Source organism: Cebus imitator, unplaced genomic scaffold, assembly GCF_001604975.1.
Source record: "Cebus imitator isolate Cc_AM_T3 unplaced genomic scaffold, Cebus_imitator-1.0 Scaffold129, whole genome shotgun sequence".
In the NCBI taxonomy this organism is placed as follows: domain Eukaryota; kingdom Metazoa; phylum Chordata; class Mammalia; order Primates; family Cebidae; genus Cebus; species Cebus imitator.
In genome coordinates, this window is record NW_016107444.1 from 478,564 (window position 1) to 501,356 (window position 22,793).

The 22,793-nt window shown below is 48.2% G+C and overlaps 1 protein-coding gene across 12 annotated transcripts in view; it reads right to left on the reverse strand.

Annotated features, from left to right (window-relative positions):
• ERI3 (ERI1 exoribonuclease family member 3) overlaps positions 1–22,793 on the reverse strand; it is a 135,474-nt gene that overhangs the window by 58,151 nt on the left and 54,530 nt on the right. For all 12 annotated transcript variants that reach the window (XM_017540764.2, XM_017540759.2, XM_017540757.2 and 9 more), the window contains one exon: positions 6,066–6,138. In XM_017540764.2, coding sequence (XP_017396253.1) covers positions 6,066–6,138 — 73 coding nt within the window. The remainder of the gene's footprint in view (positions 1–6,065; positions 6,139–22,793) is intronic.

Here is a 22,793-nt window from a genome sequence, read left to right on the forward strand (position 1 = left end):
GAGACGGGGTTTCACCATGTTGACCAGGATGGTCTCGATCTCTTGACCTCGTGATCCACCCGCCTCGGCCTCCCAAAGTGCTGGGATTACAGGCTTGAGCCACCGCGCCCGGCCTATTATTCTTTCTATTTTTGACTATTCCTTAACTCTCAGATGTTGGTATTTCTCAGTGTTCTGCCTAGGCTTTCTTCTTACCCTATACCCTCTTCTTTGGCAATCTCATCCACTTCCATGCTTTAATTATCATTCACACACCAATAACTCTGCCAAATCTTTTTTTTTTCTTTGAGACAGGAATTTGCACTCCAGGCTAGAGTGAAGTTGTACAATCATAGCTCACTGCAGCCTCAAACTCCTGGGCTCAAAGGATCCTCCTGCCTCAGCCTCCCAAGTAGTCAGGACTAGGAACATACATCGTCAAGTCTGGCTAATTTTTAAGTTTTTTTTTGTAGAGGTGTGGTCTCACTATGTTGCTCAGGCTGGTCTTGAGCTCCTTGGCCTCAAGTGATCCTCCCACCTCCGCCTCCCTGGGATTATAGATATAAGCCACCACATTTGGTCTTCAAATCTGTATCTCCTATCTAGACTTCACCCTTGAGCCCCGGACTTATGGACTTAACTGCCTCCTTAATGTCTCAAAAGCATCTGAACTCATATACCCCAAACTGACTTCATCTTTTCCAATCCTGAAACTTCTCCTCCTAACATTATCTCAGTAAACTCATTCCAATTCACTCAGTTGCTCATATCATAAATCCTGGGGTCATAATGGTCTTTTCCTTCATCCTCAACCCTCACAACCAATCACCATTTCCTGTTTACTATACATACAATCAGTGCTACTATAAAACCCTTCGAAAGAGCAAATCTGTCCAATGCAATTGATGTATTGGGAACAATTTATAGTAACACAAATTTTGCATTTGTTTATGTGCAATTTTGTTCATGAGAAACACTAGATGAACACAGGAAACTACACCTTGCTGAACAGAGCTGGGTAGGAATATATAAAACACATACGTGCACACATCTTAAACATCTACCAGCCACTTAGATCACTGCATGTATGGACTACATTCATCTGGTTACAATTTTCCATCTGATTTCAGACATTCTCCTTCTACTACTTCACAATAACTCACAAGCTGCAACCCTTCTCATGCCCATTTCTACAAGCAAACTTTGGGGTTTTACAAAGTAAAGTACCATATTTATTGTGGTATTTATGTATTTCTTAAGCATTTAATGTGTAAAACTTTGCTACCATTTTTATTAGATTCCTATCTTTTCTTTTATGTGTCACTAATGGAATTTTTGTTGCATGACTTTCTCTAGCATGGTGATTTTCAGAAATCTATATGTTGCATTATAGCAGAACTGACTACACCATTTAATACTCAGGAATTGGCCCATTTCTCTGCATTTCCACTGCTATCAGTTTAATCCAGTAATTACCATCTTTCACCTGGGCCACAAAAACAGCCTAGTTCTGTGGTTCTCAATCAAAGACAGTACTCCTCCACTCCCACCCTGTCCAGGTCACTAGAAATGGATACAGGGTGGCATTTTTAATTATCACAATGACTCAGAGAGGCACTGCTGATATTCAGTTAATAGGGGCTGGGGATGCTACAAGTTCAGCAATGTCACCCACACAATGATTTGTCCCACCCAAAAATGCCAAATGTAGCCCGATTAAGAAAAACCAGCAACTGGTCTGTATCTGCTCTTAGCTCCCTCTACACTGCAGCCAGAGAGAGCTTTCTTGGAATGCAAATCAGATGATGCCCCTCTTATATTTAATGCCCTTTAATAGCTTCCTCTTAACCTAAACATCAAGGTCAAAATCAAAGTGTGATCTATAGGCTCCCTGACTCCCTTCTAGCCTCATCTCACGCCACTCTCCTTTTGCCACCTTCACTACGTTTTAGGCATTTATTCACTCAACAAGTAAGGATTAAACATCTGTGTGCCAGGAACTATTCAGAGTGATGGGGATAGAGCAGTGAACAAAAGAGACACAAATTCTTTCTCCTCCTGAAACTTACATTCTGGTTTCATGAAGCTGCCAGGCTTCTCTTCACCTCGGGGTCTCTCCACATGCTACACTGTGCTTTGCCAATTCCAACTCATTCTTCAAGTCTCAGCTTAGACATCCTTCCTCAGGGAACTATTCTCTCACCCCACCCTACTAAGTCAGTTCCTTATTACATGATCCATGACTCTGAACTGTTTAGTGTTACTCAATGCAACTAAACTTATTTATTCAACATCCATCTTTTTATATCTCCAGGCCCTCACACAGTACCTGGCACACAGAAGGCATTCAAAATAGTTTTTTATTGGCTGGGCGCAGTGGCTAATACCTGCAATCCTAGCACTTTGGGAGGCTGAAGAGGGGGGATTGCTTGAGCCCAGGAGTTTGAGACCAGCCTGGACAACATGGCAAAACCCCATTTCTACAAAAAATACAAAAATTAGCCAGGCACCTGTAGTCCCAGCTACTTGGGAGGCTGACATGGGAGGATCATTTGAGCCCGGGAGGTCAAGGCTGCAGTGAGCCATGTTTGTGCTACTGCACTCTAGCCTGGATGACAGAGTGAGACACTGTCTCAAAAAAAAAAATTTTTTTTTGTTTACTGATGAAGATATATATGTTTACCTGTGTGCATGTATCTTTATATTTTATGAATATGTATGTATAAACACCTTCATGTCTGGGTATATCTCCAAATATTTCTTCAGGTGACTGCTTATATGTATATGCACCTATATATGAATGCATATATGGATACAGACATGCAATTTGGAGTATATCCACTTGGGGTGTATGCGTTCACATGCATATACATGTGTATATTAACGCGTTTGCATACGTGTGTATTCTTCTGGCTCCTCAGTGACAGCTCTATCTCCTAGAGGGAGCTGGAAGCAGGGCCCCAAGTCCTCTCTAAGCTGACAGCTCAATAAGAATAAGATCATTCAATGACATTCCAAATGTCAGCAAACACAGGCCTGCTCCACTCTGCTACAGGGGAAGTAGATGGCGATGGGAGATGTGGAAACTTGGCCATTGAAAAGTTCCTATTTCCTGATGCAACCCACACCATTTCTGGAGAAGTAAGGGCAGCTGAAAGACATTTTGCCTCTTCTCAGATTGAAGGTCTTATGAAATAGGCATGGTGAATTCATCTCCAGTTGCTCACTCACTAGGCAAGTCTCAGGTGACCAAGCAGACCAGGACCTTCCCCACCTTTCTGAAGAAGTAAAGCTCTGCTGGGGGAGTGGAGGAGGAGGAGAGAAGAAAGGGAAGGGGGAAACGCAGAGTAAGATCAAGGACACGAGAGGACCCTGTAGAGAGCCAGAGCCTGGGTCACACAGGGGAAACAAGGCATGGACTAAGGCTTTTACATAATATTCCTGCAACCTTGGCAATGACCTCCCTGGCTTTGCTTTTATCATTACTCTTTTTAAGGAGGAATCTTAGTGCAGCCTGCACCAAGTCACACAGCATAAAGGTCAGAAAGATTACTTTGCCACTGGGCCTCCAGGACTCAGCAGCCTCTATGTCCTGAATGGCTGCTGGTAAGGACTGGGCTGAAGTTCAAAGTTAAGCCACCTCTCCTGCTGGGCCTTTAAGCACACTTGCAATACAAAGTGGCTGGGGTGCAGAGAGGAAGGGGTTAGACCCCTTGTTTTTCCCAGACTTGCTCAGGTTACCTCACACGAGGAAATCACAAGGCCAACTAGGAACAGAGTCCTCAGTCTCCCCTCCCCTTGTACCTATTCCTTCCCTGTTCAGCTCAGCACAGTCTGCAGGGGAACCAAGCTGAAAAGACTCTGGACAGCCGGCCTCTACCCCCACCCTTTGGGCCAGCAGCACCAAGGTGGCCCTGAGTGACAATGTTACCACACGGGTCGGCTGCTTTCCTGTCTTTCTGCCAGGGAACCTGGAGGCAGGCAGCTATCCATACACCAAAAAGTCTAGTGAACTTCACAGGGTAATTACTAATGGTCAGCGCCTGCCTCGCCTGGCCGGGCCTTCACATTGCATTTGCTGAGGCCAGCAAGCAGCCTCAGATGTGCTCTGACAGCCGGTATGCTATCTTCCAGGGGTGCATGCCTAGCCACACCCACATGTCTAGCCCCACCACATGCCTAGCTCTGCCACATGCCTAGCTCTGAGGGGCCTCCGTGGAAGTAGTTCTTGAAGATGAATTGTCAGCCAGCAATTACTCACTGAGCACACAGTCTAGGCCCAGCCCTGGCTAGCCACCAGAGACACAGAGAGGAACCAGACTCCATCTTTGTGCTCCAGATGGACATGTCTGGAAGGAAATATACATGGATTCAGTTTCAACTGAGGTAAGTGATTTCCCAAGTGCCAAGGAACCTCAAGGCAAGAGACTGACTGCTGAGCTTCTCAGCAGAAGTGATACCTGAGTTGAATCTTCCAGGACAGGGAACATGTCTGATGAAGATGACTGAGGGACATTTCAGAAAGAAGGCAGGCCATAGGGAAAGGCCCAAACCTAGGGCAGTGTCCAGCTTCTTCAGCATAAGAGGAGAAGTAGTAAGCAGCAGTTGGTCAGTTTCAAGGGAGATCAGCCGGAGAGTGGGGTAGGAGTCAAACTGTGAACAAGCCAAGTGCAATGCACCTGTCTACCAATGGAAAGCAAAGGACTTCACAAATGATGCCACAATGCATGGAACTAAATGCAAAGTCACTGTCAGTGTGGCAATAAATACTTATAAAACTTTCTCTTCCACTGCTCCTCCACATGTTTGCTTAGCCCCAGCCTCCCCACACACCAAAAGCATGCTGCCCTCCCTGCTGAGAAAGCATTCTCTTCTCCTCCTATCCATATCCCACCTTCCTTGAATGCCCAGGTCAAGACTCAAATCCTCGCCATACCTAGCCTGACCCTCCCTTGACCTCTGTCTTCTCTAAGCCCCCTGGAAGCCACTATCTTGACCCCCAGTGTGTTCTCCTTTCTCTGAGCTTCCTGGGAGTTGCTAAGCTGACTGGTGGCATGAGGTTCCTAAGGCTGCTCCAGGACTGTTGCCCTTGGATCAGAATGATTTATGGGGCTGAGTCTCTCTAGTGGACTGGGCCTCCCGGAGCAAGGATCCCTCCAGAGCAGGGATACTCTACTAGGAAAGTATAGTTTTCTAAGTGATTCATTCACTGCCAGGGCTCATTATCCTAGCCACACAATGTCCTTGCCAGTCTACAGCCTCAGCATCACCTCCCCAGGTGCTTGATGCTGCATGAGTTTCAGTCTCCCCATCAGGTCCAAAGGGAATTGGACTCTAGTTTCCATGGCCCTTCGTCACATGAGCCAGGCTCTCCTGGAGCAAGGCAGGAATAAAGCCAACTTAAACGAACTCTGCCTCCCAACCAGTGATTCATTCACTGCCAGGGCTCACTATCCTAGCCACACAATGTCCTTGCCAGTCTACAGCCTCAGCATCACCTCCCCAGGTGCTTGATGCTGCATGAGTTCCAGTCTCCCCATCAGGTCCAAAGGGAATTGGACTCTAGTTTCCATGGCCCTTCGTCACATGAGCCAGGCTCTCCTGGAGCAAGGCAGGAATAAAGCCAACTTAAATGAACTCTGCCTCCCAACCAGAGTGATATATCAGGGACAGTCAGGAGGGTCAGAGGCCACATTCATGATGATAACAAAGGAGAATACCTTCCCAGAGTCTCAGCTAGTGCCACATCACTCCTAGAGACAAGGCAGCTCTGCCCCCAGATTCAGCTCTGAGCAAGAACCCCCCGAAATCTCCTTAACTAGGACGTTTCTCCATGTCTGAAAGACACCAACTAAGGCAGTGTCATAATCCACGCGGCGGCCTGGTCCCCAAGCAGCTCTCCACTGTCATAAATAACCATATTTCAGTGCATATTAACTAGGGAAAAGGAAGGAGAGGTGTTGAAGAAAAGAGAAGAACAAAAAGAAAAGGAAAGAGAACAGATATAGGAAAAGAAAGTAAAGTAGGGGAGCTGTGAGGCATAAGAGCACCAGGGGAAGCACCCAGTTGGGGCTCAGACACAGTACCTTTTTCAGATTAATCCACTGCTTGAAGTAATCCGCCACTGGTAAGCCCAGGTACTGGCACTGGCCTGGGAGCCTACAAAAAAAAGGGGAGAGAGAACAAGTTGGGCACATCCACGTCCCAGGTACGAAGACTTAAGATAGGAAGTCCAAAAGAGTTTACAAGACAAATAGACCTCAAAAGGTCAACCCATTAGCCGTAGATCCCACTATAGACACTGGGCTCCAGCTCTGGCCCTCAGATTCAAGTGTGACAGCCCAAAAACTCTTTTCAAAATAACAGCAGCAGCGACTATTTCCTAATGGCTTACAGTATGCCAAGCACCTTACTTACATTTTCACATTTAATCTTCAAAGCAATGCTGAGACACAGGTACTGTTGTCGACATTTTACAGATGAGAAAATGAGATTTAGAGAGGTTACCCAAGGTCCCACAGCTAAAACATGATAGCGTCAAGAACTGAACCCAGTTCTGTCTGACTCCAAAGCCTATGTTCTTTCCACACACTGGTTTGTTGTTGTTTTGTTACAGCAGAGAGCCAAACAGACAAGACAGGAGGAGAGAAAGGCAGAGCATATCGTTTGGAGATAGATGAGCTGGGGTTTCAGCTCACATTTAAGCGTCTAGCTACAGGTTTGTTTCAGATAGAGAAGAGGCAAGGTAGAAGGATAAGAGGAGGTCAGAATTTAAATCAAGGGTCTGTTCTTATTTTTTTCTTTAAATTAGAATTTATCAACTATCTCCCCCTCTAGCTGATGATATTGTTTTACTCAGACAAATCCATTCAATCAAACATGCATTGTTGCTTAATGAGAGTCAGGAAGAAAGATGTAACTCTTGTCCATAAAGAGCTCAGTTTGTTCAGAGGTATGGGCAATGAAAGAAAGACAAAAACAGCCTTAAGTTGGAGCACAGGGGCATATGCAAGGATGGAGGAAGAGAGTACTAGAAATACCAGCCAGGAAAGATCACAGTCTTATTCCTAAGAGAAGAGCTGTGCCACAGTCAATGAAGAGCCTCTGAAGAGCTGTATTTACCAAGATTGTTCTGGAGGCAGCAAAAATAATAGACTGAAAAAGCAGGGTAGTAGCCAGGAGAGAGAAACAGTAATGGTAAAGATGGTGATCAAGGAACAGACATTAAGAGATGTAAAGGAGGCCTGGTGACCGAATGAAATGTGGGGCCCAGTGAGAAAGCAGTAGAGCTCTGCTTGGCTAGCTTCATGCCACTCACTAAGATGGATCCAAAGGAGGAGGCAGTGGCACGGAGAGCCTATGTGACATCCAGAGCAAGCCTGCATTTAGTCAATTTTATTATGGTTTTTAAATGCTCTACTTGTAGCATACCCCACTTTCTGCCCAAACTGGGGGGTGGGGGGGAGGAGCTGCTCCCCTGCCCCATCTTTAGTATGTCACTAGAAGGAAGCAGGAGTTTGGGAATGCAGTTTTAGAAATATGCTTGACACACAATAAACGCTCGATGTCTGCTGAGCTTGAGGTGCCTAGGAGATATCTGGTAGTGGAATGTATCTCAGAGGCAACAGGATATCCAGTTTTGAAGAGAGATCTGGAATAAGAACACGGATTGCTGAATCATTAGTATAATTATTAATGTAATCATTAACATAACTTAAGTAAAATTAAAGCCAGGAGAGTAAATAAGGCCACCTCATATCGAGCGAGGTGAGCAGAGGGCCCAGGCTAATGCCTTGCAAGTTTTATTGAGCCAAAATGAAACCAGGCTACCGCCATCAGACCATCATCACACACAAGGACCTCACTACTTCATGAAACAGCTAGATCTAATTTTTTGACTCAATTCTTAGAAATCCTTCCTTAAACACTAAAGTCTGTCTCCCTGTAACTTCTATCCATGGGGTCAAAGTATTTGTCTTTAGAAAATACAAAGAACAAGACTTCTATCTTTTCCTCACAGAAACCTTCTAAGATCTGAGAGTCCAGAAAGCTTCCGTTGGAGTTCCCTTCTCCAAGCCACATACGCTTAGCAACTTCAAGAGTTCCTCACGAGACAATATGCCATTGAGTCAGGACTTATCCAACCTATCCCCATTCCCAAAGGGCAGGGCCCCAGACGTTTCTCAGGGTATGTGACATCTAAAGTCACACATGCTCTTTTGACCCCACTTCATATTACCTGTGGTCAACCTAAACTGTGATAAAAGTGTGCTTCCCCTCTCTGGAATATATAGAACTGATTTTTGAGTTTGAAATGCTAAGTAATTAGTGTCAACTGCCATGGAGTGGTCAAGCAAGATGACAGCTGGGAAAAACCCAATGGATTTAGAAATGAGGAGGTCAAAAGTAATCTTGGTGAAAGGGGCGTCAGTGGGCTGAGTCTGGGAGGCAGAAGGCAACCTGCAAAGTGTCAAAGAGTGAGAGATAAGACAGTGAAGATTACAAGTGCAAACTCCTTTTCTAGAAAGTTTGGCTATAAGAATCTAGTTGAGATGACTGATTCCATTCCAGAAAGTTCAAGGCAGTCCAGTCTTCCCTCCATTACCCTTTAAATATTTGACAGATACTAATAGAAAATTGATCCCCTTGTTTCAGGCAGTGTATAGTAAGGATTTACTTTTATAAGACCCAAGATATCTTACCTGAGGGGCAGGTTCCTCTCAAACATCCAAGTGGCACAGTGACATTAACTGCAACTAGTCAGTTTCCTAGAAGGGAAATTCAGGCTGAGGCCAAGATGATGAAGGGGTATCCAGATAGATGTGCCCATGTAGGATGAAGGACCAAGAACATGAGGAAATGAGGCAAGGTTTTTAAGGCTGAAAGGTAGCCTTAGGAGCTAAAACGTGGCTGCCTAAGAAGCAGAACGGTAATTTGACAATAATTCTATTTGCTTCAATCTTTCTGTCATGTTCCTTATCCTTGGTATTTGTGAAAATGCTTGCTGAACTCAGTTATTTTAGAAAAATCACATTAAAGTCTATGAGTGAAAGGGGCCACCAGAAGCAGCAGAATCCACAAAGGAATAGGTCAGGGGGACTGGCCAGCAATAGACAGGGAGCCTCTATCTCATTCTCCCGTAGCCAACTGTAGCACTCTCTGATTCTTTTAGTTGACACAGGCCAGGAGTCCTTTTGGCTCTAGCTAGCCCTGGGAGAGGGAGGGGCTCCCTCTTTAGCAGAATTTTAAGGGTAGACAACAGCTGTAGAAATTTCTACTATCTAGGAAGGGTCTAGGTCAGTAGGATCATGCCTATTCTTCTCAGAGGAGGACCTATCCCAAAGGGGCCACACTAAGGACAGGCCAGACAGATTGTCAGGTTGGATACTCCGCCTGAGATATGGCTCACCAGCAATCTCGGGTGCCATTCTGAATCCCAGGTCTGACTGATGTGCATGGGGGTTAGGCACCGTAATTCTCACTCAGGGGCTCTAGTCATTGCAAGTACACGTGCAGTTTGGAGACTCACCCACAGGCATTCAGGTTGTCGAGTAGTCCTCTGGGTAGTCCTAGCCCTGTGACTCCAAGACGCAAGCCATAAAAATGTAGCAGGGCCAGCTTCATCTTCGTGAGAGACAAAGGGCCAAATGCCAGAACTTGGGTTCACAGGTGCGTTGGGTTCACACGTGTACTTGGGTACACATCTCTTTCACACACCCTACCCCAGCTTAGAGAGGATCAAGATATGAAATCTGTGAGGAAGGTGGGTTAGAGCGGTCATCATCCCTTACATAAAAGAGGAAACTGAGGCTCAGAGAAGAAAAGGATTTGTTCAATCACACAACAAGCCAAGGGTAGTACTAGAAACAGAACCCAAAACTTCTGACTGCACAGGCGTAAGTTGTACAGACACGCTCAGAGCTCTTTATAGTCCTGGGAAGGCAAAGCCCAGGGCCTTAGAGAAGCAGGTAGCATACTGGTAGCACTGCTCAAGGTCACACCTGCGTTCAAGGTTCTTAGAAGCCTAGGGTCAGTGGGTGTCAGTGGGTATCAGTGGGTACATGGTTCCACCAATTTGTCAAAAAAAAAAAGGTCCCCGGGCACAAAGGGTCTGAATGCTGTATGTTCCTACCACATCCTGATCCTAAGAAAAGAGCCACTGGCAGTGGGCCCTGGACTAGCCTGTGGGCACGAACGTGCAGGCAGGTTTATAGTGCCCAGGTCTCCATGCAGCTGGATTCACTGGGCACAAATCTCCCCAACTGCCCAAACATCATCTGGTCATGCTTATTACTGTTGCCCAATGAAATTTTATGCACCAAGTCCACAGGTGTGATTTCCCCTTCTTTATGAGGGCCGGAATGACATCACTGATGGCCAATAGAAAAGAGCCAATTATGTCCAGGCCATAAAAAGAATGAGATTTTTTTTCAACCAAATCAAAACTTCCTTCAGCTTCATGAATCCAAGAGGCCCCTTTAAGGAAGAGTCCCCAGTCCTGACTGTGGGCTCTAAACCAAGAGGCATGATTGCTTTCCAAATAGTATGGGTCTAAGGCCAGAAAGGGGGTCTTTCCTTGGCATTTATCATGTGACCCTGCTATTACCACATTGGCACCTCAGGGTCACAGGAACAGATTATCAAACCCTACCCTCAGACCCTAACTGGCTCCTCTCTCTCCATCCAGGGGAAAATTAGAAAAAATGAGATACTCCTCAAGTTCCTTTATTACTCTTTTTGTATAACAGAAAAGAAGGCAGAGAGCATTCCCCCCGCCTAGAAGAGAACAATACAGGGGAAACGGGTGTAAGAAACTGCCCCTCACCCTCACAAGCACACAGCACAAAGCAAAAGGCGCCCAGCCTTCCCCACTCCACCCCTCATTCAGCCCTACCACCTGCAACTGAGCCACACTGGCTGGGCCGAGACAGCCCTGATGGCAAACAGGTGTGGCTAGCCCGGCGCCAGCCAAGGCAGGGGAGTAGCTCATTAGGGGAACACCCCCCTCGCTAATGCGTATGGCCACGGTGGAGCCATTGTGAGCAGCAGCTCAGCTTTGAAGATTAGGTGAGGCAGACATGGGGGGAGAGCTGCTAGGCTGAGGCAAGGAAAACTGCACATCCATGGAGGTCTGCTGGACAGACTGGCAGACAGACCAACAGCCAGGACCAGCAACAGAGCAGGCACCATGCTGGAAAAGGTGATGGACACTCTTCCTTCAATGCTTTCATCTCTTCAAGACTTAGGGACAGACCCAACTCAGGGAGATGCATGTCATTTTCACTTTTAGCAGACTCAAGTCTTTAAAGAGGAGGGGGACTAGCAGACTCTGGAGGCCTCCTTGGCTCCTCTCTTCCTTTCAATAAAGGCTATAGGACTTGGATCTTGGAGCGATATAGGCTGGCAGTCATGGTGTCCACCAGCTCTAAGACAGACACATACTGTTCACCTGCAGGAGCAAACTACTGTATGAATATGCAGAAATGGGGGAGTATGGAGAGGCCTGTCTTCTTCAAAGTCATCACTGGACCATGGAGGCATAGAAGGCCCAGCCTTGGGGAGGAGTGGGCTAGTAGAAGCCAACCAACCAGCAAGTTGGAAGATCCTGCCACAGGACACCTGTGAGGGTGGGTGGGCTTACTTCCATGCAGAGTTGCTACACTTACTCATTCCAATACGCTCTCAAAGAATGCTGTCACTAGCGGCCCTGCATCTCATAACTGCCACGATTTCCTATGCTTCCTCCAAGTCTTGGGCCTCAGGAAAGGGCCCATTCCCACTGGATCGCATTCTGGGAGTCCTATCTAGTCAGAGCCTCCACAGGCAGCACGATGTGAGTCTGTATCCAGCACGTTCAGGCTACTCCAGCCGAGGCAGCACTTAGCTGGGGACACAGCTCTTTGTCTCTCCTGTTTCCGTTCCCCCACGAAGAGGAGATAAACAGACCCTGGGTGATAAACGGCCCGCCTTTCACGATCACTTTTCCTCAAGTTGAGGAGAGTAGCTAGTGATGGATGGGCTGGAATTTGGTTATCAGGAAGGGCTGTCAGCCAGAGGTGCCTATCTCCTCCCCCACTACGCAGGGCATCATTACACTGTGGCATCGAGGTAAAATATGACCAAGGGGAGGAAAGGAAGAAAGAGGGGAAGGCTGAGCTTACACACGGAGCAAATTGAGCAACAATGAGAGCAGGCACAAGGCTGGGACGTTAGTTATCTGCCCGTGACACCTTTTATCTCTGCACAAATTGGTCCTTCCTCCCCCACTGCATCCTCTTATACAAACAGAGGCAGACACAATGTGTCACCACTGCAATAGCGTAGCAATTTAACCCGAATTAGTGAGGGGGTCAAGCTAGGAAATAGGGGTTTCTCATTTCAACAGGTTCCTTAGTCTCAGCTCTGAACTACCACATTGAGGAGAGGAGGGTAGAGAGAAGGCAGACTCATAATTGAATTCACTCACTTGGCCGCTGCTGATGTATAAAAAATTAATGCTTGAGCCTCCTACTTATCAAAGCTGGTTAGTATCTATCTCACCTGCGAGATGCACCATGTCAGAAGACACAGCATGGGCCTGCCCCAGGCAGGCCTAGCACTCAGTGCCTTTAGCCGGGGCAGGAATCAGAAAGAACAGGAAGAGAAAAGCACTACCCAGAGACATCAGCCCCAAGCCAGAAACCCCTGCTAGAAGCCTACAGGACAGAGTGCTGGGGAGAGCTAGGGATACTATAGGAGCAGATCACACCAAAGTTGGTTCTCGACAGCTCAAGAATACACTTCAGCCAATACAGAAAAAAGGCATCCTTGCTCCACCTCCAACAGAAGATGTCCAGGTTGTTTTATGCATAACCCCTCAGACAAACAGTCCCACATTGCTGAGCCTGAAACTGAGGATGCCAATGGCAGCACTGATGGCACTGGCAAGGCAAAAGAACAGGGAGGAGAGGAGCCTGGACTTTTCCTCAGTGACCTCCCCTACTGCAGGACCTGGAGTTATGGATGGAGGAGGCACCTTGGGACTCATTCTTCCCATCAAAGCCCCCTGATGGTGGGGCCCTGTCCAGTATCACAGCTCCACTACACTAAGGTAACTTGGACAAGTGACCATGTGTCCTGGGGTAAGTGACTTCACCTCCATGCCCTGCTCTGTGAGGGTTAAAGGAGCCAACCAAGGAAAACATGCTTTACAAATAAGGCCATGGAAAGGATTCTGGCTATAAGGAGATCAACTGAAACCAAACCTGCAATGGCCTGTAGAGATGCTTCCAGGCCACCTGCATTGAAAAGACAGTGCCTTGGTCAGGAAAAGGATACTGGAGAAGGCTTGCTGGGGATGACAGAAAAATGGAAAGTTCCAGAACCATTTCATAGCTACAAAATGAATTCCAAGAAGCTTGGGCTGAGGGGAGGAGTTATGAATAGAGGAAGCACCTTGGGACTCATTCTCCAAATCCAAAGAATCAGCACACGAATATCAAGGAACGAAAGCTAAGACCCCAGGCTAGACACAAAAGGAGAGAGCTTTCTACCTCTACCAACCACTTTATATTTAGGAGTATCACTGACACCCAGGACCCTCAGACAGAGGCTAATGCAACAGGATTTCTATCATCAGAAAGCTTCCGGGCCCATCCAGAAGATAATCATGGCAGACATAAAATGGTCACTCTAGGAGCGACTACTGAGAAAGGACCATATCACTCCTGCTGGTAGGAGGGCAATGTCGAGGGCACTCAGAGACTCAGCTGCAATTTCCCGGGCTCAAGCAAGTGTGTGTACGTGCGCACATGCGGTCCCTGCATTCTTCTCTGCCTGCCCACAGCCCCAGGGGGAATGCACTGCTGACTTATCAGCTCACTTTGCCCCCACACTTGCCCCATCCTCTGGGATGGCTGCAGGTTACAATTCCAACCACAGGCTTCAGAAAGATGATACACTTGCTGGAGCCTGCAAAGGGTCAGGAGAGAGTACTGTTTGAAATACCAGCATGACAGCTGGCTCCCTGTCTGTCTCTTCCTCCTCAACGCCCTCCCCAAACTTGTCATGGTACAAGAAGTCTATAAGCAGCCCATCAGCTTTAAATATCAGTGTGCGTGAAGCAGGAGCACGAGAGCGAGGGAGCAGGAAGCAGACAGCGAGCGCCTCTGTCGCCACTGCCTGTCAGAGAACACTAATGAATTTCACCACCAGCAGCCATGCTTCAGATGAGGGTGAGCTGGGGGCTGGGGGGTTTTCTAGGGAGAACTCTGGCAGTATTATAACATATTTTCCCAAAGCCCTGTTAATAAATGTCATTGCGGAGCTGAGAACTATGGTCTACCACCAGGACTTCAAGGGCAGAAAAGGGGTGGGGGAAGCCCTGCTGTCCTCTCAGAAAGGGAGGGGAGTGCAAGCATGAGATTGGAGGGAGCCACCTGAGCCCCACGGTGGGCTGGGTGACCTCGGCAAGCCTCCTGCTTTGTCCTGCCACCGTTACCCTTACTCATCTCATCAAGGCCTTGGGATGCCTTGTTGAGAGGCCTAGGATAAGAAGGAAAGGCCTGAGGCAGGGAGAGATGACCAGCTATGCCTGCCAGGCCAGACTTACCACTCACCCCACCTCAACCAACTTCACCTCACTCACCTCACAGTGAGGCCCCACAGCAAGGGGTTACAGGCCATGCTTCCAGACCCAGGTGAGGTGGGGTGGAAAACTCTGGCACCAGTCCTAACAGGAAGCTACATTCTCCCCACAGACGTCAGGAGCCAGAGCTGCTTATTATTTTACAGATAAAGGAATGAAGGTTGAAAGTGGGAACGTGACTTTTGCAAGACCCTACAACTAGAAAGCAGTAAAGCCAGGAATTGAAAGCAGGTCTCTTCATTCTAAAGGCCCTGTTCTTTCCACAATGCCACACAGCTTCTTTGAGGAAGGGCTGATCACCTCACTGTCTTCTGTGTGTCCTCTACTGGCAGGCTCTGCCCTTCCCCTCCATTTCCCCCACTGGTACACACACACCTCTGACCTGGCATGGGCCACAGCTGCCATGTAGCACTGGGCTGAGCTCCAGGCCAGGGTGAACCCAGCCGGCAAAGAAAGCCCTGGGAATGAGCCAGGCCATCACCTGGGAGTCTCCACAGCTCACAGGACTGGCTGCAGGCATAAGCCCTCCCTCGGGTGCCCTCTGCACAGCTCTAAGCAGCAGTGTCTGATCTGGCAGCAACCTGCTGTGCAGGGGGCAAATGACATTTAATTTCCTCTTGGTTTCCCTATAGTACAGACGAAAGGCCGTCACCTGCGTCTGGGTCTGGCAGCACAGCTGGAAGTGTTCCCAGACATGCTGCTCTGGAGAGGTCCCAACAGAAACCAGAACACAGGCAGTACAGAGGGATGCCCCACAGGGCAGGCTGCTGGTGATCCCAAGGAAAACCAACTTCAGATCCTTAGTGCCCAAGTTGCTCAAAGCCTCCAAAAGGCACAGTGTATGCACATAGCACCTCCCTGCTCCATGCCAACTATCTCTCATTAGCCCGCCTGCCAACGATCTCTCATTTCTCCCCTATGGAGCCCACATGAAGCATACAAGTGCCACACACACCCTGTAGAACCACATGACAAGCACCTCCCCATTGCCACAAATAGTCCTTAAAATTCACTAACTTGTATCTCCCCAGCCCCTCTCTAGGGAAACAATAAGACAAGTGCCTCTCCACTGTCCTTCCACAACAACTCATCAGTGAAAGGCACAGTGCCCCACCTGTTGTGACTGCAGGAAGTGCTGGAGCTGCCACCAGGGCCCAGCCAGAGCTCTCTTTCCCAGATGGAGTGGCAGAAGCCCCAGTAGGGAGTGGGTAAGGAGAGGAGGCTGAGCAAGTGATGGGAGGTTTCCAGGGCACTTTGGTCAGTGCCTCAGCTAATGAGCTATTCTCTTTTTGGCCAGGGAAACCAGGAGCTCCTTAGCAGGCTGAGCTGCCTCCAAGATACCTTGCTCATCCTACTACTGTCTTCCCCTGGCCTGTAGCCATCTTGACCCTATGCCTGAGATGCTGTTGTGTGGCCTACGATGCCCTCTGGAGGTTCTGCAGAGACGCATCCTCCTGGTGTTCAGGATCTGGGATACAGTCTGACCTCCGCTTTCATATGGGTGCTCAAGACACAGCTGTGCCCTTAACCCTCTAGCTGGTCTCCTCTGCCCCGAATCCAGCTCCCCTGACTCCTTCAAGAGGTGTAAGCACTTGTCCTATACAGAGTCAGACTTCTGTGTGGGCATTAGAATAGGCTAGTGATTTTTAAAGAGTGCTCCATGGAGTCCTAGGCTTCTAAGGAGGAACATTAGGCTACTTAATGGACCAGGGGAAGAGGACGAAGAATGGGAGAGGAAGAATGGGCAGGGCTTCTCCCCAGCTTCAACCAGATTAATGCTGGGCTTTAAAATTCTGTTCAAAAGAAAAGAAAGTTTAGTGTTATAAAAAAAAAAAATACTACCATTCCGTCTCTCTACAGTGCTCCTCTGGGTTCTCACAGAATTTGTTTTGTGCCTTCACTGTAGTGTTTTCATACTCTACCTTACTTACCCTATAATTAGGTATGTGTGTGCTGGTCTTTCTGTCCTGAACACTACTTGGCAGTCCCTGTAGTCCCCAGCACAGTACTTACAGGGCTGTGGAAGTACTTACAGTACTTACTGTGCTGTAGTCCCCAGCACAGTACTTACAGAGCAGCTCTCAACAGGTACTAACTTTAGGCTACTACTGGAATGCCAGCACTTCCAGGATATGCTGGGGTCAGCACCTTCAATGACAATTTCCAACAGGATTCCTTGGGAGAGAAGAGCTGCAATGGAGGGTAACTGATACTTACAGGAAGGTCCTTGTGAAGATGTATAGCACATGCCACTCTTAAATCAAAGAATGGGACACATCTGCTACCATGAGCAATCATCTAAATCAACTTCCAGGGGACCAAACAGACTTTTGCATTTGGCCAATCTTTGGGGAAAATGCAACAAATTTCAACAGGAAATACCACTCATTAGAAGCTTCCAAACCCTATATGTGGGACACCATGGGAACACAGAATGACATTCATCAGCTGGGCATTCAAGGGTCTGTCCCCTGGCTTCCTGTAGCCTGTAGAGGAGTACTAGTCCCATGATTCTGGTTATAGGACTGAGAATGGGTAAAGCCCCTTGGCCCCATTAGCCAAGCCTATTGCCTGGGCCTCCTTCTCCAGCCAGGTTTAGGGAGTGGGTAGGGGGAGACAGGGGATTGTGTTCCTCCTAGCTAAAGCCACTTGTTAATAGGCCCTAGATTCCCTTATCCCTGGGGAAAGGAAGGTAGCAATGAGCTCTCTTCTCCACCCCCCTCCACTGCACCTCCCAGCAGGGCCAGGGAGGACAGCCATTAGTGTGTGCCTCAGCAGACAATGGGGAGGAGAAGTCTCCAGAGCAAAGGACAACTGCAGCAATTAGAATGCAGGGAGGTTCAGAAGCTATTTAACTGGGTGACCCCTGAGGTCGCTGCATCTGACTCCCATCCCTGGATAAATATTGTATGAGAGGGGAGGGGGCGAGCGAGGGAGCCGGAATGCTGCTCCTCCTTCCACTCCTTTCCCCACCCCATGCGCTGCCTCCAGCCACACACACCAGGAACATTATTTACAGTCCTGACAGTCAGAGCAATCACTCTGCTAACCAAGAGGGAATGGACAAAGTCGACTTACCAAAAATTGACTATGGCAATTGAAGAAGAAACCAGAGCTCGTGGGGGAAGGGAGCTGAGCCAACACAGATGCAAGGCTCCCTCCACAATCTGGGTCCGGTTGAAGCAAATATTCTGTCACCCCCAAACCCCAAATGACTGACCGGTGAGGCTGGTCTCAATGGCAGAGAGTAAATCAGAGAAACAGAGCATCCGTCTACCTTTTGGGGGGGTCCCATAATGGAAAACTCCTGGCTCTCATCACTACCCAGGTGCTCCCTGGCAAAGATGGGAGTCCTAGCTACCTGTCCAGAGAAGCTGAACCATCTACATGTCACTTGTCCAGCTTGCCCCTTAGCTGACCTAGTCAGGAAGGCCAAGAGCAAGAAAGTCAGACATAGCAGGAAGGGGTCAGAGTGGGGGAAGAAGAGTGTCTGAGTGGAGGCTGTGCCTCAGCCCCCACATGTGCCGCTCCTCCAGTCCTGCTCTAATGCACCCTGACATGCCTCTGAAGACAGAGAGCTGTTTGCAGTCAGCACCGTGATTTGTTAGTAATTATTTCCATGGTGTCACATTGCTGTCACTCTGTTAACAAAGAGACAGCCTGCCTCAGGCTGCCTGCGAGAAAGAATCGCAGAGAAAAAGGCCTGTCAGGCTCCTGGGATTCTCTGGGCTGGCTGGCTTTCTTCCCCAAACCAACATCCTCGCAAGCTTTGGAAGAAACAGTTTTACAGAACTATCAAGTCAGAGTTGTGTCACCCTTTAGCCAGGGACACTGAGAATTTATCCCACCCACTCATAGTTGGCCTTCCCAAAGCCCTACAAAGCTAAGCCCCCAGAGTCCACAAATCATTCAGGTGTGGACCACTATGCCAGTTGAAGCCTTGAGTTCCCTGGCCTTCAACTCCTAAGACCTCTGCTCCCTGACTCATTTTCTTCACTGGGGTGTTCACAGCCTCTCATGGGCTCTTAGGAACCTGACCACAGAAACCTAATTTAGACCAAACGGAAGCAGCCACCCTCTTGGCATGGCTGGGGAATAAGGAGAATATGATGGCAGAGCATCTTTCCTTCTTGAATCTGCCAGCCACAGTTCAGGAGCATAGTGGCTCAGGTGCCAACACCCCTGTAGCCTTCATGTGCCTCTGCATCTGTGAAGAGACACTTGCGGAGCTGCCTCTGCCTCTGACCTCTTCCCCAGTGCCTGGATCTGCATAGCATCTGCACTAGGAGAACTGGTGGTTTGCTTTAGCACAAAGTAATGTCTCCATTACCCTGGCTGGGAATTAGAGGAGAGATTGGCAAGCGCTGACAAAACAGAGGTCACTCACCTTACAGGCATGGAAAGTTGGAGATTAATTCTCTCCTCTCACAGAGGGAATCAGACTCCAGGATAGTCGAAGGGAAGCACCAATACTGAGAAACCCTTTCACTGCCAAGCAGCAGCAGCAGCAGCTAATATCACTTGTACCAATAACAGCAGAAAAGGAAGATGACAGGCCACAAGCCCTAGAGAAGTCCTGCCAAGGTGGCAAGGGCCTCGCCATCTAGCTCCTGCGGAATCCCAAAGGACAGAAGACTAAGATTCTTCAAGCATTAGGTCCAAAGGGCAGAGGACAGCGCCAGCTGCATGCACTGGAATACAAACTCCATGAAGGCAGGATATTTGGGAAGTTTTCTTTCTTTATTCACTGCTGTATCCTTAATACCTACAGCAGTGCAGGGCACATAGTGGGTAGTCAACACATCTGCTGAAAGAATAAATAAATGAATCAATACAGTTCAAAGGCTACTTCCACAGGGGCCAGTCTCTCCCTATCACAAGACCTCAGAGAAGAGGGAGGCCAGTGTGGGTTCCAGAATAGACCGGGAAGACCATATGGCCAAAGGACTAAAATTAGGTTTGAAAGGGTGAGGGGGATTGAGAAAAGCTGATGGACATAGGGAGAGTCTCACATCAAACTGAAGATTCACATATTCATTCAGACACATATACTAAACAACTAAAGAAAAGTATAGTAGATGTTCCAGCAAAAGGAGAATAAATAAAACGTAGTATAATACCATGGAATACTACACAGAAATACAATTCAAAGGCTAAATTCTCAATACAGACAATACACATGAATCTCCCACACATTATGTCATGCAAAAGAAGTCAGACACAGGTTGGGTGTGGTGGCTCATGCCTGTAATCCCAGCACTTTGGGAAGCCAAGGTAGGCAGATGGCTTAAGCTCAGGAGCTCAAGACCAGGCTGAGCAACCTGGCACAACCCCAACTCCACACACAAAAAATAATACAAAAATTAGCTGGGTGCAGTGGCACATGCCTATAGTCCCAGCTACTCAGAAGGTTGAGGTGAGAGGATGACTTGAGCCCAGGAGGTGGAGGTTGCACTGAGCCAAAATTGTACCACTGCACTCTAGCCTGGGTGAAAGAAGTCAGACACAAAAGAGTATGCCTTGCATGATTCCATTTATATGAAAGCCAAGAATACGTAAAAATTAACCAAAACTAACAGAAGTCAGTCGGAACAGTGGTTACTTGGCAAGGGAAAGGCATCACTGACTGGGAAGAGGCACAAGGGAACTTTCTGGGATGATGAAAACAGTTCTTGATCTTGACCGGGGTGATAGTTACCCAGGTGTGTACTTGTATAAGAATATATTGGGCTATACACTTCACATTTGTCTATTTATGCACCTGTACCTATTTCATACCTCAATTTTTTTTTTAAGAGACAGAGTCTTACTCTGTTGTTCAGGCTGGAGTACAGTGACACAACTGTAGCTCACTGCAGCCTCAAACTCCCGAGCTCAAGCAATCCTCTAGTCTCAGCCTCCTGAGTGGCTAGGATTATAGGCGTGTGCCACCACACCAGGTTAATTTTTATTTTATTTTATTTTTTAATAGAGATGGGCCCTTGCTACCCCAGGCTGGTCTCAACTCCCAACTTCAAACAATCCTCCTACTTCAGCCTCCCAAAGCAATGGGATTCAAGGTGTGGGCCACTGTGCCAGGCACCATTTTTTTTAAAGAACCAAAAACAAGCTGATGCTCAAAAAGTGTTTTTAAAAAACACAGATCTAAACAATATCTTACACAAAGGAAAATATTTTCCAGGAACACCAGTGGTTCCATCTTGGAGCTTGGGAAAAAAGGTCCTCCAGCCTTCACTCTATCTGACAAAGGTCAGAAAGGCCCAAGCAAATGGCCAAGGCCTACAAAGGTGAAAAATGTTCAAAATACAAGAATATAGCATGGATCCCATACCTACGAGGTTGTGACCTGGTGGGGGGCTACATGGAGCCTCTGTTCCATGCCAGGTGAGCTATAGGAAAGCAGAGATAGGTCATACAGTTCCAGCCTGGTGCCGATCTGGCTCTGAGGCCCTCTGAAGCAGCCTGTCTGTTGGATTCTGCCACAGAGCATAGAACCGGACTTCCAAAGATTGCCCTGAAGAGCCACCAACATAGGATCTAATTCGTCTTCCTAACAAGCCAGGCAGAGACTGGCTGAGTTAGCCCAACTCTGGGCTAAGGTGAAAGTCTCAGAACATACAGCCCCTCCAGCCAGCAAGGAGGAGGTGATAAGACCCTCGTCCATGGTCAAGGGGAGAGCCTCATATCAAATCCAGGGCCAGAACCAAGGCAGCAACACTTGCTTCTTCTGGACCAGTTAAGCAGTAAAGAACCACTCAGTTACCAATTCAGGCCAAAGCATGAGGCTCCTACTGCCTTGAACATCTCGAAGACTGATCAGTCTTTAAGCAAGTATCTTTATCTTTTATCAGGGTTTTCACTGAGCAGAATTTCCATTCCAGGGGTTCCTATAATCACTACAATGATTTAGACCCTTTCCTCACACCTTCCTAGTGAGTGAGGAAATGAGGTTGCCACTGGGGTTCCACCCTACAGCCTAGAAGTGCCCAGAGAGTAGAACCCCAGAGGGCCTGCCTGCCACGGAGGAGCTGTGCTTGTTGATCAGACAACAGAGCTTCTGTCTCAGTCCCTGTTGATATACAAAGTTCTTCCAGAGCAGAGCAACTATCCCAAACTCAGGATCTGAGGGAAGGACATGGGGTGAGACATCTGCTGACTTGCAATTCCAGGATCACATGGATAACTGTGAAGGGAGCCAAGGTTGGGAAACAGAAGAACTGCTTTGGCTCCACAGAAACCTGCTCCTACCCTCAGGCCTGCAGCTAGGAAATGGTTAATCCCCAGCCAAGCCCACCATCAGGAACCCCTTTAGTGCCAGTTCTGGGCCCGGGGACATGTGCAGGAGGGGGCTTTCATGTTTGTGAGTAGGTTAGCCCCAGGGGCATCAGGCAGAGGGGGAGCACCCCTCGCTCCTCCAAGCCCAAGAACTCTCAGCCCAAGGAGCTGTCAGGCTAACGAGGCTACCCCACCACCACTCCATCTAAGCGTGGCAGGCTGCACCGCACGACTGGCTTCAGGTGGCTCTTCTTTAATTAATGGCATCCCGGGCTCTGCAGGGAGCTTCACCCCACAATGAATGGCCCTCTCTCATTAGAGGCAAGCCTGCCATGATGTATTCAGGGTGAGGGCCAGGATTCATTTCCCTGTCTGTGGGTTGGGGATGGGAGGGAGGGGAGAGGCAGCAGGGAGAGATTTATATCGAGTGACTTGGATTAGCTGCAGCTGAAACATGACCCCATCAACTCACGCTGCCTTCTTGGGGCTAACCCGGTGCACCTTTGCTGACGAGAGGGCTCTAGGGAAACTGAAGGGAGGGCAGAAGGTCTGGTTCCCATTCTCTCTGAGCTCAGACTACAACTCTAAGACCCAGAATTCCTATACAACTTTCAGAACCTCCTCCCCCTGCTCCCACAGTGCACAGGGAGCCTGGGCTGACTCTGAGCCGACCTTACCCATCAAGAGACTTTGCATGGCCAGGAAGCTGACCCACTGCCCTCACGTCTACAGGATTGACACCCTGACTATGGCCTCAGTTGGCTCTTCTGTTTTTGTGGCAAGCAATACCCTCATTCCTTACCTCAGAGAAGGAGGCCACAACATAGTTTGCCCCTATAACTGCTGTCTGGATAGGACCCAAATATTCTCCCACAGGGCATCTCAGACCTCAGGCCACCCTGCACTAGGGAAA